The sequence below is a fragment of the Plecotus auritus genome, assembly GCF_963455305.1.
Source record: "Plecotus auritus genome assembly, chromosome: 12".
Lineage (NCBI taxonomy): Eukaryota > Metazoa > Chordata > Mammalia > Chiroptera > Vespertilionidae > Plecotus > Plecotus auritus.
The window spans coordinates 30,123,971-30,139,205 of record NC_137778.1 but is presented as its reverse complement, the minus strand read 5'-3'; the positions used below and the strand labels follow the sequence as shown (position 1 = coordinate 30,139,205).

The following is a 15,235-nucleotide window of genomic DNA, read 5'->3' as shown; positions in this document are numbered from 1 at the left end:
TGGCGACACGCGCACGCTTGCGTGCGCGTCCCTTTTGCGTCACGTGCTGGGGGACGCAGGAAGGCAAGTGGGCGGGGGGAAGGCGCGAGAGCGAGCGCGAGAGGGAAAAGGAGGGATGGGGGCGGGGAGGAGGGAACCTTATATCACGTGACAGGGGCGGCGCGGCCCGGGGGTGTCAGTGTGGAGGAGACTGAGGTAAAGTTGGGAGCGCAGCGGCGTTGGCGGCGGCGGCGGCGGCAGCGGCAGCGCGGCGGGGCTGGGTATTGTCCGCGGCCCCTTTAAATCCGCGATCCCCCTTTTATCCTCCTCCTTTCTCTCCTACCCCCGCCGTGTTTCCCTCACTTGGTAGGCCCCCCCGCACCGTGTGTTCCCCCACTGTACACCCCCCCCCCCCAAGTCGTGAGAGCCCTGGCTACCCTCCGAGTCGGCCGCCGGAGGTTTTGTTTATGGTTGGGTTCGCGGCCTAGTGGGCCTCACCAGAGCCGGGGCCTCGATTTGGGAGCGTGGCCGGGGCGGGGCTTGGGGCAGCCGGAGGGGGGGGCATGCGGCTAGAGCCTGAGGTGGGGGAGAGCGAGAAAGAGCGCGAGCGAGCGAGACCTGGGCCCCGCCTGAGGTACGGCCCTCTCTACCCCTGCCGGTGCCTGTAGAGAAGACGAGGGGGCCTCCTCCCTTTCCAACCCACTGTGGGCCTCTTCTGATCCGGGTCCGGCCTGGTTTGGGGGTGGCGGAGGGAAGGGAGGGCGATGGGGTGGAGCTGCCCCAAACTCGCTCATGTGGTCCTCAGTTTGGAGTGCGGGGGATTAAATTGTTCCGGGTGGGAGGTGAGGAGATGTGGCGCTGCTGAGCGGGGTGAGCCTTTCATCCTTAACGCGTGGGCTTGCGTCCCTCCGTTTCCAGCTTCTTTGTCAGCTCTTCTTATTGCCCTTCCTTCTTTCTCACCGCCCCAGCTCTTGGAATATATGTATTTTTGCTGCCATCTTTAGCTTTCTGTTGTCCATACTGTAGTTTGGTGTATCCCTCAAAATTATGATGTTATTTGGGAAGCTGGATATGGAGGCCCCATCGGGGGCATTACGCCTAAGGGACGTCACTAGAGCACTGGGGTATTCACTGTTCTCATAATGGGACAGTAATTAGAAATTTCTTCAGACCCTTCACCTTATGGGCAGTCTCTAAATTTGCTTTGCAAACTGATGTCACAAACAGGAGACTGCTCCTTTTCCACCATTCTTGAAATGTAGCCACCTCTGGTGTAGGATGTTGTGGAAAGAAAAACAACACAGTAATGGGTGTTTTTGTTGTTATTGTCGTTTTGCCTTTGACTGTCCCTGATTATTAGATGAAGTCCTTTTTTTGTTTTCCCCCATCCACCTCCCATATCGTGCTTTGGGGATATTTGATGTAATGTAACTTGATGGGAGGTGATGAGGGTCAGTGACAACCAGCATTAGTAGAGAACTGAAACGTTTTGGTTGAGTACGGGTTGATAAAACTGCTTTGAGATTCTATACCATTGTCTTTAAGGATTAGATTACGCCAGTGATTATTTCCGTTATGAACAGGAAGTATTTCTGGCATGTAAACCAATGATGAAAGGCCTTAAAATGTACTGTTTGCTTTTTATTTTTAAAGCCCCCTCCTTATTAAACATGTCCTAACTGGGAAGTACTATTTTCAAAAATTACATTCCAGTTCATGAGAAGGAGATGAAGGGGTCATTACCACAAATTAGTTACTTTGTTAGAAGTAATAAGCCTTACTGACACCAATCCAGCTTCAGGGTTCCTGAATTGTTTCTCAAATTAGATTGTAAGCTCCCTGAGGGCAGCAACCAAGTCATACTGCTTTTGTATTTTCTCAAGTACTGGACACAGTAGATACTCAATAAATACTTGTTATTTATTTTTTTCTGTAAAATTTCTCTGGCTATTTTTTTAAGTAGCTGGTTTTCAAAAAATGGTCAAGGGCACTCCTGTGTTGAAACCTGTATTTGTTCCCACACTAGTCCCTTGGTCTCCAATACTTCTCACCTATTTCCCTTAAACTTTTTTATTTTTTAAGAAGGAGTATTTAACAAGATTCCTCACCTTCACTGTGATAACCCTGGGTATGTGTCTGCTTGCTACTGAAAGGCTACTAATTCTGTGATCTCTAGTGATCCATCCCAGATCACTTACCTGTTGCTCAGTGTTATTATTACCTAGGTGGTAAAATTTTCTTAGTCACACTTTTTAAAACACTTGTAATAGAAAAATAGAAACCAATAGCAAGAGCGATCAGGAGGATTCCCCCCCCCCCCTTTCCTGAATGATTATGTGGCTTCCAATATGGCTTTTAACATATTTACATCAATTGGTACAGTATATACAGTTATCCACATGGCCAGCTAGTCATGCAATCCATAGCTGTAGTGTAAATTATGCTCACAAATTGAAATCACATGTGGAGTAGAAGGCAGTCAATAGTTGTAAGCTACAGGAATGGCTGCTATCCCGTATTAGAAACTACATCTTAGAGCCAGTTATTAAGCATAACAGTTTCCTTCTAATTTTAATCCCCCCCTTTTAGTTGAATCCAGAGGTACTTGGTTAAACAACAGGTTTTTGTTGTTTGTTTTTGTAAATTAAGTATTGAAACTTGATTATAATGTCAGACTGGGAAACTACTACTGTCTAGTAAATAATCTCTTACTAAGCTAGAAATATTTATAGGTCTTTGTGTGCACATGTGTGTGAGGGGAGAGGTAATGTAACTTTTTCTGAATGATAGAGAATATAGAATTCTTAATTCTTAATGACTGCATCACAAAACAAAGACCTATCCAACCTATTACTGAACTTGGTGAAGAATTAATCCATAAGGAAGTCAACTTTTTTTGTGAACCAAGAAACAGGTGAAATTCACTTCCCTATTAATAGTTAATCCTTGCATATTTCTTTAGGAGCCCACTCTAGTTCTACCTCAAATCCAGCAATGTCTCCTGAGCAGTTTAGAATTGCCCTTATAAGGTATTAACCAATAAATAAATAAGTAAACGAGCATAAAAGTATAAATTTGTATGCCTTGGAAGGGAATAAAACAATGGGGAATAACCTTATCTTGAGCACTCCATCATGATGAATGTTTTCTTTGTTTACTAAGTCATCTTGCCCTGCAATAATGTCTCAAGTTTAAAATGATTTCCCAGAAGCATGATTTTCCTTTCTTCCAAATAAAATTTTGTGCTGCTAGATGATTTGGGTTTGGGATTCTCTGTATATCAAGGTGAGTGGTGGCGAGTAATTGTAATTCTGGTTTCTTGGACTGTGGATTAGGAGATCAACAGAAGCAGCTGCAAAAGCAATGTGTTGGAATTATCCAGGGAACTGAGGTTCAGGGCAAAGTCACTGTGGCTAATATATGCCTTGTGGAAAGCTATGGAAGCCCCCACAGCATGCTGAGAGATAGAAACTTAAGGGAGAAAGAGGCTAGACTTGAGTTTGTGCTTTTTTAAATGATGGAGGTCACATGCAACTCAAAGGGTTGTAAGGCAGGTAAGGCTGTTTTCATAGGTGAACTGAGTACAGACTAATCCTCTTCCTGGAAGACTTGTTTCCAGGCTTTATCTTTCCTTTATGTCAAAGGGACTTGAGATACTTTTGTCTACTACAAAGATAGCAAAACTTCACCAAATCTGCTTATAGGGGATGAGTAACCAAACTGTGCTGATAACTTTAAAAAAAAAGCCCATTATTTAACATGCTTTATACATTTCTTATACAAAAATGGATAGTTTCATAAGGAATTTGTCAAACTAAATTTGAAGAACAGGTGAATCCTCTTGGTTTGTTTCTTTGAAGAACAAAGGGTTTAGTGAAGATCTTGATGAGAGGTGAAAAGCCCTCATTTTGCCTGTATTTAATATCTAAACTTTTTTTAATCTTTCAGTATTCTACCTTGTAAATACTGTTATTTGTATATACTGTAAATGATGACGTCGGTGGGCACGAACCGAGCCCGGGGAAACTGGGAACAACCTCAAAACCAAAACCAGACACAGCACAAGCAACGGCCACAGGTAAAGAATACAAGTGTTATGGATCCATGGGTAGCTTTGCTGATTGATTCTGGTTTCTGTCTAATGCAGCATTATTCTATACTTTGGATTCTTGATTTGGGTTCTTCATTCTTATTTGCAAGCCCTTGCCTCTTTTTATTTTTTTTTTAAAGTATATTTTAATGATTTCAGAGAGGAAGGGAGGGGGGGAGAGAGAGAAATATCAATGATGACAGAGAATCATTGATCGGCTGCTTCCTGCACGCCCCCTACTGGGGATCAAGCTCGCAACCTGGGCATATGCCCTTGCCCAGAATCAAACCTGGGACTTTTCATTCGGAAAGCCAACGCTCTTATCCACTGAGCCAAACCGGCTAGGGCAGTGGTCGGCAAACCGCGGCATGTGAGCCACATGCGGCTCTCTGGCCCCTTGAGTGTGGCTCTTCCACAAAATACCATGTGTGGGCGTGCACGTACAGTGCGATTGAAACTTCGTGACCCATGCGCAGAAGTCGGTTTTTGGCCTGGGCAAGTCTATTTTTTTTTTTTTTAATATATTTTTATTGATTTCAGAGAGGAAGGGAAAGGGAGAGAGAGAAACATCAATGATGAGAGAGAATCACCGATCGGCTGCCTCCCGCACGCCCCCGCACTGGGGATTGAGCCTACAACCAGGGCATGTGCCCTTGACCGAAATCGAACCCGGGACCCCTCAGTCCGCAGGCCGACGCTCTATCCACTGAGCCAAAGCGGCCAGGGCGTGGGCAAGTCTATTTTGATGAAGTGGTTCTAATGCTGAGCTACACTCAAGGGGCCAAAGAGCCGCATGTGGCTCGCGAACCACGGTTTGCCAACCACTGGGCTAGGGCATGTCCTTGCCTCTTTTTACTTGGAGCCTTATAACTGTTAATGCCATACTGTGATGTAGCGCTCTTACTTTTTGTTCTTTAATATTGAACCATGAGGCTTGGAAAGAATGGCTCTTGTGCTTTGTATCTCTAAGGTAGCGATACATGTTTTAGCAATAGATTTCTTATTTTTTAGATCTTCCACTTTACCATCTTTCTAGCCCACCTTTATCTTGCCAACTTTTTGTCTTTCTTTTCTTCTTCTTTTTCCTAACGGATCTGTTATCTTCCTCTCTGGTCTCACTGAGGCCTAATCTGCTATTTCCTTTTCCATGAGGAGTTAATATCTTTGCTATTTTCCTTCAAAATTAACAAATGAGACACCCTAGACCATGGTTCTCAACCTTTCTAGTGCTGCGACCCTTTAATACAGTTCCTCATGTTGTGGTGACCCCCAACCATAAAATTATTTTCGTTGCTACTTCATAACTGTAATTTTGCTACTGTTAATGAATCATAATGTAAATATCTGTGTGTGAGAACCCTTCTAGTGGTTCTCAACCTGTAGAGCCTAAGACCATCAGAAAACACAGATATTTACATTACGATTCATAACAGTAGCAGAATTACAGTTATGAAGTAGCAACAAAAATAATTTATGGTTGGGGGTCACCACAACATGAGGAACTGTGTTAAAGGGTCGCAGCATTAGAAAGGTTGAGAACCACTGCCCTAGAGTATTGTACCCCTCCTGGGTACTAAAGTTTATGGGTTTTTGTTTTTTTAAAGTTTGATTTAGGTATGATCTGTTCTCTATAACCAGTTTGGTGTTGGTTGGTATGTAATGTGAATGAATTAATTTCACATTTGGTTCTGGTCAGATAAATTGAATATGTAAGACTAGAATTTTCCTCTTATTATTATTATTTTTTTTTACTTTTCCTGTGAATTTCTAGCAGAATTTTAGCACTTAAGTGAGTTAGTGTCTCAATTGGGACAATAAAGTTTGTATGTTTTCTAAACATACACGGGATACTGAGAAGATATGGTGAATCTACCTTTAGGCTAGCCCTTATGTCAGCCCTAAGAATAGGAGGGTGGCATTGGTTATTGAATAAATAGGGAAAGGGTTTATTTACACATGACTTTGCAAATACATTAATGTGAATTAAGGTGCAGATGTTTCAAAGTGGTGCTGTGATCCCAATATGAAAGCCTCTTTAATGGTGAACATTGGTGAAAAAGCTTCCTGCTTTTTTTAGGTATTGTAGAGTGAAATAGTACCAGCTTTACTCTTTGTTTTTTGTCATTGTGCTGACTTAAGCATCTCAAATGCTGTTAGTGTTTTATTGTTGTTGTTTTAGAGGGAACAAGAAACATCCATGTAAGAGAGAAACATCCATCAGCTGCCTCCTGCATGTGCCCTGACCGGGAATCGAACCCACCACCTTTTGGTGCATGGGATGACGCTCCAACCAACTGAGCCATACTGGCCAAGGCTGTTAGGATTTTATTACTTGGTCATTTGTAACAAGAAGGAAATTGGGGTGGGAGGTACAGTGGCTATTCACTACATGGGTTCTTATTTCTCTAAATCGGGTGGGGAACATCTGCCCCTCAGGCTATAAGGCCCTCGAAATCATTTGGTCTGGCCTTGCCTGGGCATTAGGGGTGAGTTAATTAAATGTTTGACCAAATATAGCAGGTTAATTTTTAAGTTGATAATTTTGTATGGCCTGCAAACAATGTTGTAAATATCCAAATGGCCATTGAATGAAAAAAGGTCCCCCCAACCCTCCTCTAAACTGTTGTCTGTCAATCATGCTTTTTTTTTTTTAATCTCAATTCTTAGGCCACTGCGGAACAAATTCGACTTGCACAGATGATTTCAGACCATAATGATGCTGACTTTGAGGAAAAGGTGAAACAAGTGAGTGGATTGCTAATTTGCTGTAAGCTATGGGGAAAAAATCTGGATTAATGCATAGATGCCTACCAGGGTACTTTGTGTTATAGGTATTAAAAGAGTTCTAAGACCTGAAATATGATAGGTTAAGCTAGTAAATAAGTGCTTTTATTGTCTGATTTACTGACCCTTTTGGACAGATACCTTGGTTCAAAGGTTTTGTCTTAATTTTAACCTCTTGTTTAATGACTGACTTTGTTGATGCCCTTTTATAGCAACTTTGAGCAATTGTGGCATCTAGGAAGTGTGGAAGTACATGATATGCTGAAGTCTGTGTTTCTGGGTTTGATTCTCTATTAGATGTTTTATTGTTTGATTGCTTTTGGATGTAAATCTTTTAATCCCATTTTTGGTCACAGGTATTTCCTGCTTTTGGAATTAGAACACCAAAATTCTGCTTTGTTTTTTTAAGCCTGGTTTTTTCAGACTCTGCTAGTGTTTTCTCTTCACCTAGGTTTTTTTGTTGTTGGTGAGGAGAACAAACTTGTTCATGATCACTGCTGATCTTTCTTTTTCAGTTGATTGATATCACAGGCAAGAACCAGGATGAATGTGTCATTGCTTTGCATGACTGCAATGGAGATGTCAACAGAGCCATCAATGTACTGCTGGAAGGAAACCCAGATACGGTAGAGTGCTAATAAAGCGTTATAGAAAGTGGGTCCCTTGCTGAGATGCTAGTAGTATTCTAAAAATAGCAAATTGGGGTAACTCAATTAAAACAGAGTACCTTATTCTTCAAATAGAACTGGGAACTACCTAGAACCGTGGTCGGCAAACTGCAGCTCTCGAGCCACATGCGTCTCTTTGGCCCCTTGAGTGTGGCTCTTCCACAAAATACCACGGCCTGGGCGAGTCTATTTTGAAGAAGTGGTGTTAGAAGAAGTTTAAGTTTAAAAAATTTGGCTCTCAAAAGAAATTTCAATCGTTGTACTGTTGATATTTGGCTCTGTTGACTAATGAGTTTGCCGACCACTGACCTAGAAGATTGTTTGCTGCAGGTTGCAAATACTTAAAATTAATGAACAATAAACAGGAGAAAACATAAAATCAGGTTCTTCTAATTGGCCTGGAATAAATTATTCATTCTAGACTAGTGACTGTTTTAGGACTGGATTAGTATGAATTAGAGATGCTGTTTCATAGCTTTAGGTGCTAATCATGGAAGACTACTGCTCATCTGTTTTACTGTCACTGAACAAAGTCACAAACTACTGGATTCTGACTTAGGCACATTCCCATCAATATCAGCTTTGCGTTTTCCAATACCTTTTCATCATGTGAACTTCTTTCTTTTGAGGTAGCAGATAACAAACTTTTACAGCCTCTTGACTATCCCTAGAGATGATAAGGGAATATCTTGGAGGATCTCTTGTTCTAGAATTTAGAATTGCTTTTACCTCTTCCTCTACTTCCCACTCAGTGAGAATCCTGTGTTTTTGTGCTTGTCTTATCATTATACCCAATTAGAAGTCCCTTAACAGAGATTTTGCCTTACTAATTTGGGATGTTTCTGCAGTGCTAATAGAGGACTTCATTTTTATTTTTGTTTAATGAGCACTGTATCATTTTGAAGTCATTTTCATTTACTTGGTCTTACACTGGGGACTTTTGGTTGGGATAGAGAACCAGAGTTCATCCTTTGAGTAATCAGCTGATGTTACAGTGTCACTATAGCTGCATGTTGGAAGTTCATCAATTTCCTTTAGACAGTGGGAAATCACAGTGGAAAACTTTTTTAATCATTAAATTTAAATTTGTGAATTTTTCTCTTTAAAAGTGTGGTTCCAGGTTTGATTTTACATTATTGACTTTATTTGAAAATTATTACCTGGGCAATTGTATAACCGTGCCTTTGATTAATTTTGAGTTTACTCTAGAATAATTGTCCCGGTTAGGGCCGTCCCAAGATATTTTTGAAGGGGAAGAGGTAGGACTGACTACTCATGTTTTTTAAGAGTCTAATTTTGCACAAGTCACATTTTCTTTCCCCTTCCAGCATCTTCTGCCTAGTGCTTCAAGTTTGAACTTCCACAGTATCAAAAAAGAAAAGTAAACTGGAGCCCTGGCCAGTGTTACTCAATGGTTAGAGCCTTTGCCTGGTCACAGAAGGGTTCCATTTCTGGTCCAGGGCATGTGCAGGAGGCAACCAATTGATGTGTCTCTCTCACATCCATGTTTCTCTTTCTTCCACTTTCGCTCCCTCCCTCCCTTCTTCCCACTCTTTCTAAAAATCAGTGGGAAATATCCTCAGGTAGAGAATTTTAAAAAAAAGTTAATGAGAATGTGGGCTACAAATAAACCAACTACTAGTGAAATCAATGGGAAGCAAAGTCAGCTGCCAAGGATGTTGGATGTATTTGGGTGGATGTGATCATATCAGAAAACTGGCAGTATCTTTGGGAAGATCATAGTAATTCTTTATATAAGTTATCTGGTGCCAACAGCTAATGTATACCATAGAGGGAGAAGATAACAGATTTCTGAAACTTGCCAGGTTTTAAGACAGACTAGCAAAAACTCTAAAAGCTAGCTGTTTGAGTCTGGCTTTCATTGTTTTTAATGCAGATTTAGCTAGAGGGTTATGCTAACTTATGAATTGAAGGTACTATAAGCATAAAATAACTCACCAATTGTAATGTGGAATCAACTTGGGTTGGAAGAGTAGGCAGTAAGGAGCTGCCAAGTCCTCGGTGGATACTTAATGTGTATATTTTTAATCATTACTTTTGTAAACTATTTATTGTAGACTTTAGTATATGTAGATACGTTTTTACCATAATTTTAAATTGATGGTTTTTGAACTTAAGAACTTTTAAAATTTTGGTAAAATATACTTAAAATTTACTGTTTTAACCATTTTAAAATGTATAATTCAGGCATTAAGTACATTGACAAAGTTGTATAACCATTACTATTCATTTTTAGGAGTTTTCCATTTCTCAAACTGAATTGAAAATTGATTTTCTGTATTAATTAAATAGTAACTCCTCATTTCTCCCTCCCATCAACTCCTGGTAACCTATTTTCTGTTTCTGTTTCTGAATTTGCCTATTCTAGTGGCATCATATAATATACTAGTCCTTCTGTTGTTATTTCACCTAGCATAATGTTTCAAGGTTTATTTTGTGGCATGTATCAGAATTCCATTTTTTTAAGGCTTGATAATCCAGTAAGTATATGTATATGCCACGGTTTTGTTTGTCCATTTATCCATTGATGGATATTTGGGATTATTTGGAAGTAATTTGTAGATACCATAGTATTTTATTCCCTAAATATTTTATCATGCTTCCCTTAAAGAAAGATTATTTTTTGTTGTTAATCCTCACCCAAGGGTATTTTTCCATTGATTTTTTAGAGGGAGTGAAAGGAGAGAGAGAGAAAAATATCGATGTGAGAGAGACACATTGATTGGTTGCCTCTTGCACACACCCCAGGTACATGCCCTTGACCCGGAATTGAACCCATAATCCTTTGGTGCACAGGCTGACACTCTATCCACTGAACCACACTGGCCAGGGTGAAGGATGATCTTTTATACTAGCAGTTGCCAACCTTTTGGACCTCATGGACCACCAGTGGTCCACGGAGGACCACCGGTTGGCGACAGCTGTTTTATACGACCACTGTATTATTGTCAACCCTGAGAAAGTTAATAGTAATTTTATATTATACCGGGTTCATATTCTTTTTTTTTCCACCCTCACCCAAGGATATGTTTATTGATTTTAGAAAGAGAGGAGTTGGGGGTGGGAGAGAGAGAAACATTGCTTCTTGTATGCACCTGCACTGTGGATTGAACCCGCAACCTTTTGGTGTACGGGACAACACTCCAACCAACAGAGCCACCTGGCCAGGGCCTGGTTCATATTCTTGATAGCTATTCAGTATTAGATAGCTGTTGCTGATAACCAGGGTCATTGTTATTTGAGTTAAATGGTATCTAGGATAGTAAAGATTGGTAATTTGGGTGCTTGTCCTGGAACTTTTTATTTTATATATTTTTTCTGAGAAAATATGTGTAAATCAAGATATGTGTATGTTTAAAACTTTAAATTTATAAAATTCATTTTCTTAAGGAATGAGTATTTTATAAGACTGTTTAAATTATTTTCCTTACCACAAATTTTCCTTCTGTAATGAATTATAGAATATTCTGTTTTGGGAAAAGCTGAATTGGACTCTATCAATTTAGGAAGTATAGGGGAGAACACAGTGCATAAAACCTGGAATGGAAGGCTTCCTATAGTCAGCATGTCTTGGGGCCAGGGCGGTGCCTTCCTGGCAGCTATTTGGTCTTTTAAGTAAAGGAAGTTGGGATGTTGTGTGGGGAAGTAGGTACAGTTGTTGTTTTCCTCCTAAATTCTGGGTTGCTTGGTTAGAGCATATGCCCAAGAGTTGAATGCTGCTTACTCATTCTGAATTCAAAGTTAACTTTTAGAAACTTTCAGTTTTCTTTGTGTGCTTTATTTGACATGCATAAGATTATAAATAATTAGGAATCACTGAATCCATAGGAAATTAGTTTTTTCAGCTAAGGAAACACACTTGAAAGCTAGGAACCAATAACTAAGTCCTTTGACTAATATGCAAAGTGACTAAACTGGATAAGGATCTTGGTGATCCTTTTGGAAGTGATCTCTGCAATCTGTTAGCACCTCCCCAATAAAAGAACTTAAGTTGTGCAGCGATAGGTGTAAAGTTTGTTTTAAGGTTCTTTCTGTACCCTCCATTTAAATAGAAGTAAATTAGTTAGAGGTATCTTGGACTTGGATGCTGAGAGGAGAATGGTTAACAGTTGTCCCAGCTTTTTCTTTTTTTAAAGTATATTTTTATTGATTTCAGAGTGAGGAAGGGAGAAGGAGAAAGAATGATTGATTGGATGCCTCCCACAAACCCTGCATGGAGGATTTTGCCCGCAACCTGGGCATGTGCCCTGACTGGGAATCTAATCTCCCGGTTCATAGATAGATGCTCAGCCACTGAGACACAGCAGTTGGGCTGTCCCAGCTTTTATCTCTGGTTTTCCTGGTAGCAACCCATGTTGATTAGCTATGAATGCTCTGCCCTTCTTTAGCATTCCTGGGAGATGGTCGGGAAGAAGAAAGGAGTCTCAGGACAGAAGGATGGTGGCCAAACGGAATCCAATGAGGAAGGCAAAGAAAATCGAGACCGGGACAGAGACTATAGTCGGCGACGTGGTGGGCCACCAAGACGGGGAAGAGGTGCCAGCCGTGGACGAGAGTGTATGCATGGGGCTTTAACAAAACCAACTGTGGGTCAGTAATGTCCAGATTTCAGGGTTGTCAAGGCCCTGCTAGGCTGGACCTATAACCATTATATTACCTTTTTAAAAATTTTCTTGCCATTATCTGTTCTGAGACCCTGGCGTTTCTTAACATTAGCCTTTCTAGCAGCAACCACCAGTTTGGTATTAAGTTATCCTGTAACTATTTGTAAAGTTTGACTTACACTTCTCTGTTGTGGTTCATCACCATTCCCCTAGTAACCATCATGTTCCATCCTTCCAGCTCATTGTTTCTCTTGTTTTGGTCTTCCACCAGTGTATATACATACCATTTATATATTTATTTACATACCATTTATGTATATTCTATTGATTCTGCTCTGGCCATCTGTGTTTTGTTTCTCCCAGTTCGGGGTCAGGAAAATGGATTAGATGGCACCAAGAGTGGAGGGCCTTCTGGAAGAGGCACAGAGAGAGGCAGAAGAGGTCGTGGACGAGGCAGAGGTGATCATTATAGTGTGGGGAGGGCTGGACATTACTAGTTTTGTAGGGGTCTGCATTATTTCAAAACCAATTCACATAGAGTCTAGTTACCTTCATAGTTAAGGTGTCATGCAAATTTTGGAGGTTGCTAAATGGGCAATGAGAAGATGGATGTCATTTCCTCTAGTCTTATTGTTCATATATTATTGTATTCGTTTGAGGACCCAGCAGTATGATCAGCAAAGGAACAGTCTCAAGAGTAATGATTATCCTATTGCTTTATATGAACTGATGCACTACAGAGTGAAAAAAAGCACATCTGATAATATTAACCACTTAATATTCTGAGCTGCCTCAGTTGGCAAGTTAGTTTTGTTTAATTTCTACAACGTTTCTGTCTTTTTCTCTTTCCTTAGGTGGTTCTGGTAGGCGGGGAGGAAGGTTTTCTGCTCAAGGAATGGGGTAAGTTTCCTTGATCCGATGTCAAAGTCTTTAGGGTGGCTAATATCCTGATGTCCTGAGGATAATAGACAACCTTAACCAAAATGTAGTAAAAAAGATGTCTAGACTATTTAATCAGAAAGGTGTGTACTTAGGACTTACTTTTTGTTTCCTTTAAAATATTTTTTTATTTATTTCAGAGAGAGAGGGAGAGAGAGAGAAAGAGAAACATCAATGATGAGAGAGAATCATCGATCGGCTGCCTCCTGCACACCCTCTTCTGGGAATCGAGCCCGCAACATGTGCTCCTGACCGGAATTGAACCAGGGATCCTTCAGATTATAGGCCAGCGCTCTATCCATCGAGCCAAATCAGCCAGGGCAGGGCTTATTTTTTAAGAAAAAGCATTTACAACCTGGATCATTATCTCTGTTTCACAGCTTCATTTGAATGCATATACCTACTATCTTTCCACAATCTTCATGTGAATTTTATTATGATTACTAGAGGCCCGGTGCATGAAAATTCATGCACTGCAGCGGGGGGGGGGGGGGTCCCTCAGCTGGACCTGCCCCTCTCACAGTCCGGGAACCCTCAAGGGCAGGAGGCAACCCTGGCTATCAGGGGAAGGTGACGCCCCATCACACCTCTGCTGCTGCCACTGCCAGCAGCGCAAACCTTGGCCGGCCCTGGTTACCTGAGCCTTGGGTGGCCCTGGGCAGCTGGGGGGCTGAAGGGACTGGGGGACTCCGCAGGCGCGTGGAGCAGCCGGACCCGCCTGGGGCGGGCCTGGCCGTGCTGCGCACTGCCCTGGTGGGGCTGAGGAGATTGGGCACCGCCATCTTGTGGCTGTGGGTGCCACCATCTTTGTGAGGATGTGACCATCAGCATATTCCCTCTTTATAGATAGGATAGGATTGGTGTCCTAACCCAAAGTGGATAGTAGATATAAATTGAGATTATGCCATGAAATTTTAGGTAGGCTGATAGGTGAGGAAAAATTGACAGCATAGATTATAGAAAGGGGCTGTGATTGATTTGTACTAAGAAAGGGACATTGAACATTCTAATTGCCCTCCTCTTTGAGTTAATTTTTTCTTGGTACTGCTTAGATGTTGGAGACTCTTTTAAGCTTTTTTGTTGTTGTTCACCCCACCCCACCCCCCCAGAACCTTTAACCCAGCTGATTATGCAGAACCAGCCAATACTGATGATAACTATGGCAATAATAGCGGCAGTACGTGGAACAACACTGGCCACTTCGAGCCAGATGATGGGACGAGTGAGTGACTGTTTATTATTCGTTTCTTGTCTCTGGGAAACTAAGGAAATAATTGTTTTGAGGTTATAATTATGTAAAGTGGAGGAATAGTTTTTGGGTGCAGAGATAGGGGGAGAAAGGGAGAAAATCCAATCGAATTACTGTGTGTTCTCTTTACTTCGTGTCTGTATGCACATTATACAAATTATTTCACCTGTTCTTCATTATTTTATGAAACAGACATTTATCATCACCTTCCAGATGACGAATCTTAGATTGAAAGAGGAGTGAAGAAATTTGCTAGTATTTAAACTCAGAATTATTTGATTCTACAAGCCCATGCTCTTTCCATTATGCCATATAGGTGCCATTAGCTCCAATTGTTATTTTCTAGTATTTTTGTTAGGATAGCTAGCATTGCCTTGTGAAAAGATATCAATCAAGCCACTACTTGTAGAGATGACGAGGTTCCAGAATCAAAACCCACTGTCAGTTTGTTTTCTCGTACTGAGGTAGGAGTATCTTTTTTCCTTTCATTTTTGAGAAATCTCAATATCTGGGCACAAAGGAAATCTTGAGACTTTTTTTTAAATATATTTTCATTGATTTCAGAAAGGAAGGAAGAGGGAGAGAGAAATAAAAACATGAATGAGAGAGAATCATTGATTGGCTGCCTCCTGCATGCCCCCCCACTGGGGAAGGAGCCTGCAACCTGGTCATGTGCCCTTGACCGGAATCGAACCTGGGACCCTTCAGTCCACAGGCCGAGCCAAACTGGCCAGGGCTCTTGAGACTTTTTTGCTCTCTTTGTTGAGTCTTCTGGGTGTGGTAGAGTTTTATAGGATTTTAATAAGATTGCTTTTTTTGTTAGCTCACTTTGGTGCTTCTATCTTAATAGGGTGTATATATTTAAGGATATGTTAGGCTTGTGGGATACACAAAGATATAT

The 15,235-nt window shown here is 41.2% G+C and overlaps 1 protein-coding gene across 33 annotated transcripts in view; it reads left to right on the top strand.

The window, feature by feature from the left end:
• The first annotated feature begins 73 nt into the window (after positions 1-73).
• UBAP2L (ubiquitin associated protein 2 like) overlaps positions 74-15,235 on the top strand; it is a 44,045-nt gene continuing 28,883 nt past the window's right edge. For 5 of the 33 annotated variants that reach the window (XM_080649053.1, XM_080649051.1, XM_080649023.1 and 2 more), the window contains exons 1-8: positions 75-195; positions 3,928-4,057; positions 6,737-6,814; positions 7,369-7,479; positions 11,931-12,132; positions 12,510-12,605; positions 13,001-13,046; positions 14,195-14,307. In XM_080649053.1, coding sequence (XP_080505179.1) covers positions 3,968-4,057; positions 6,737-6,814; positions 7,369-7,479; positions 11,931-12,132; positions 12,510-12,605; positions 13,001-13,046; positions 14,195-14,307 — 736 coding nt within the window. In that variant the 5' untranslated portion in view covers positions 75-195; positions 3,928-3,967. Of the gene's footprint in view, positions 261-3,927; positions 4,058-6,736; positions 6,815-7,368; positions 7,480-11,930; positions 12,133-12,509; positions 12,606-13,000; positions 13,047-14,194; positions 14,308-15,235 lie in introns of all 33 variants that reach the window. The other 28 variants (XM_080649024.1, XM_080649045.1, XM_080649046.1 and 25 more) reach the window with 15 other exon arrangements.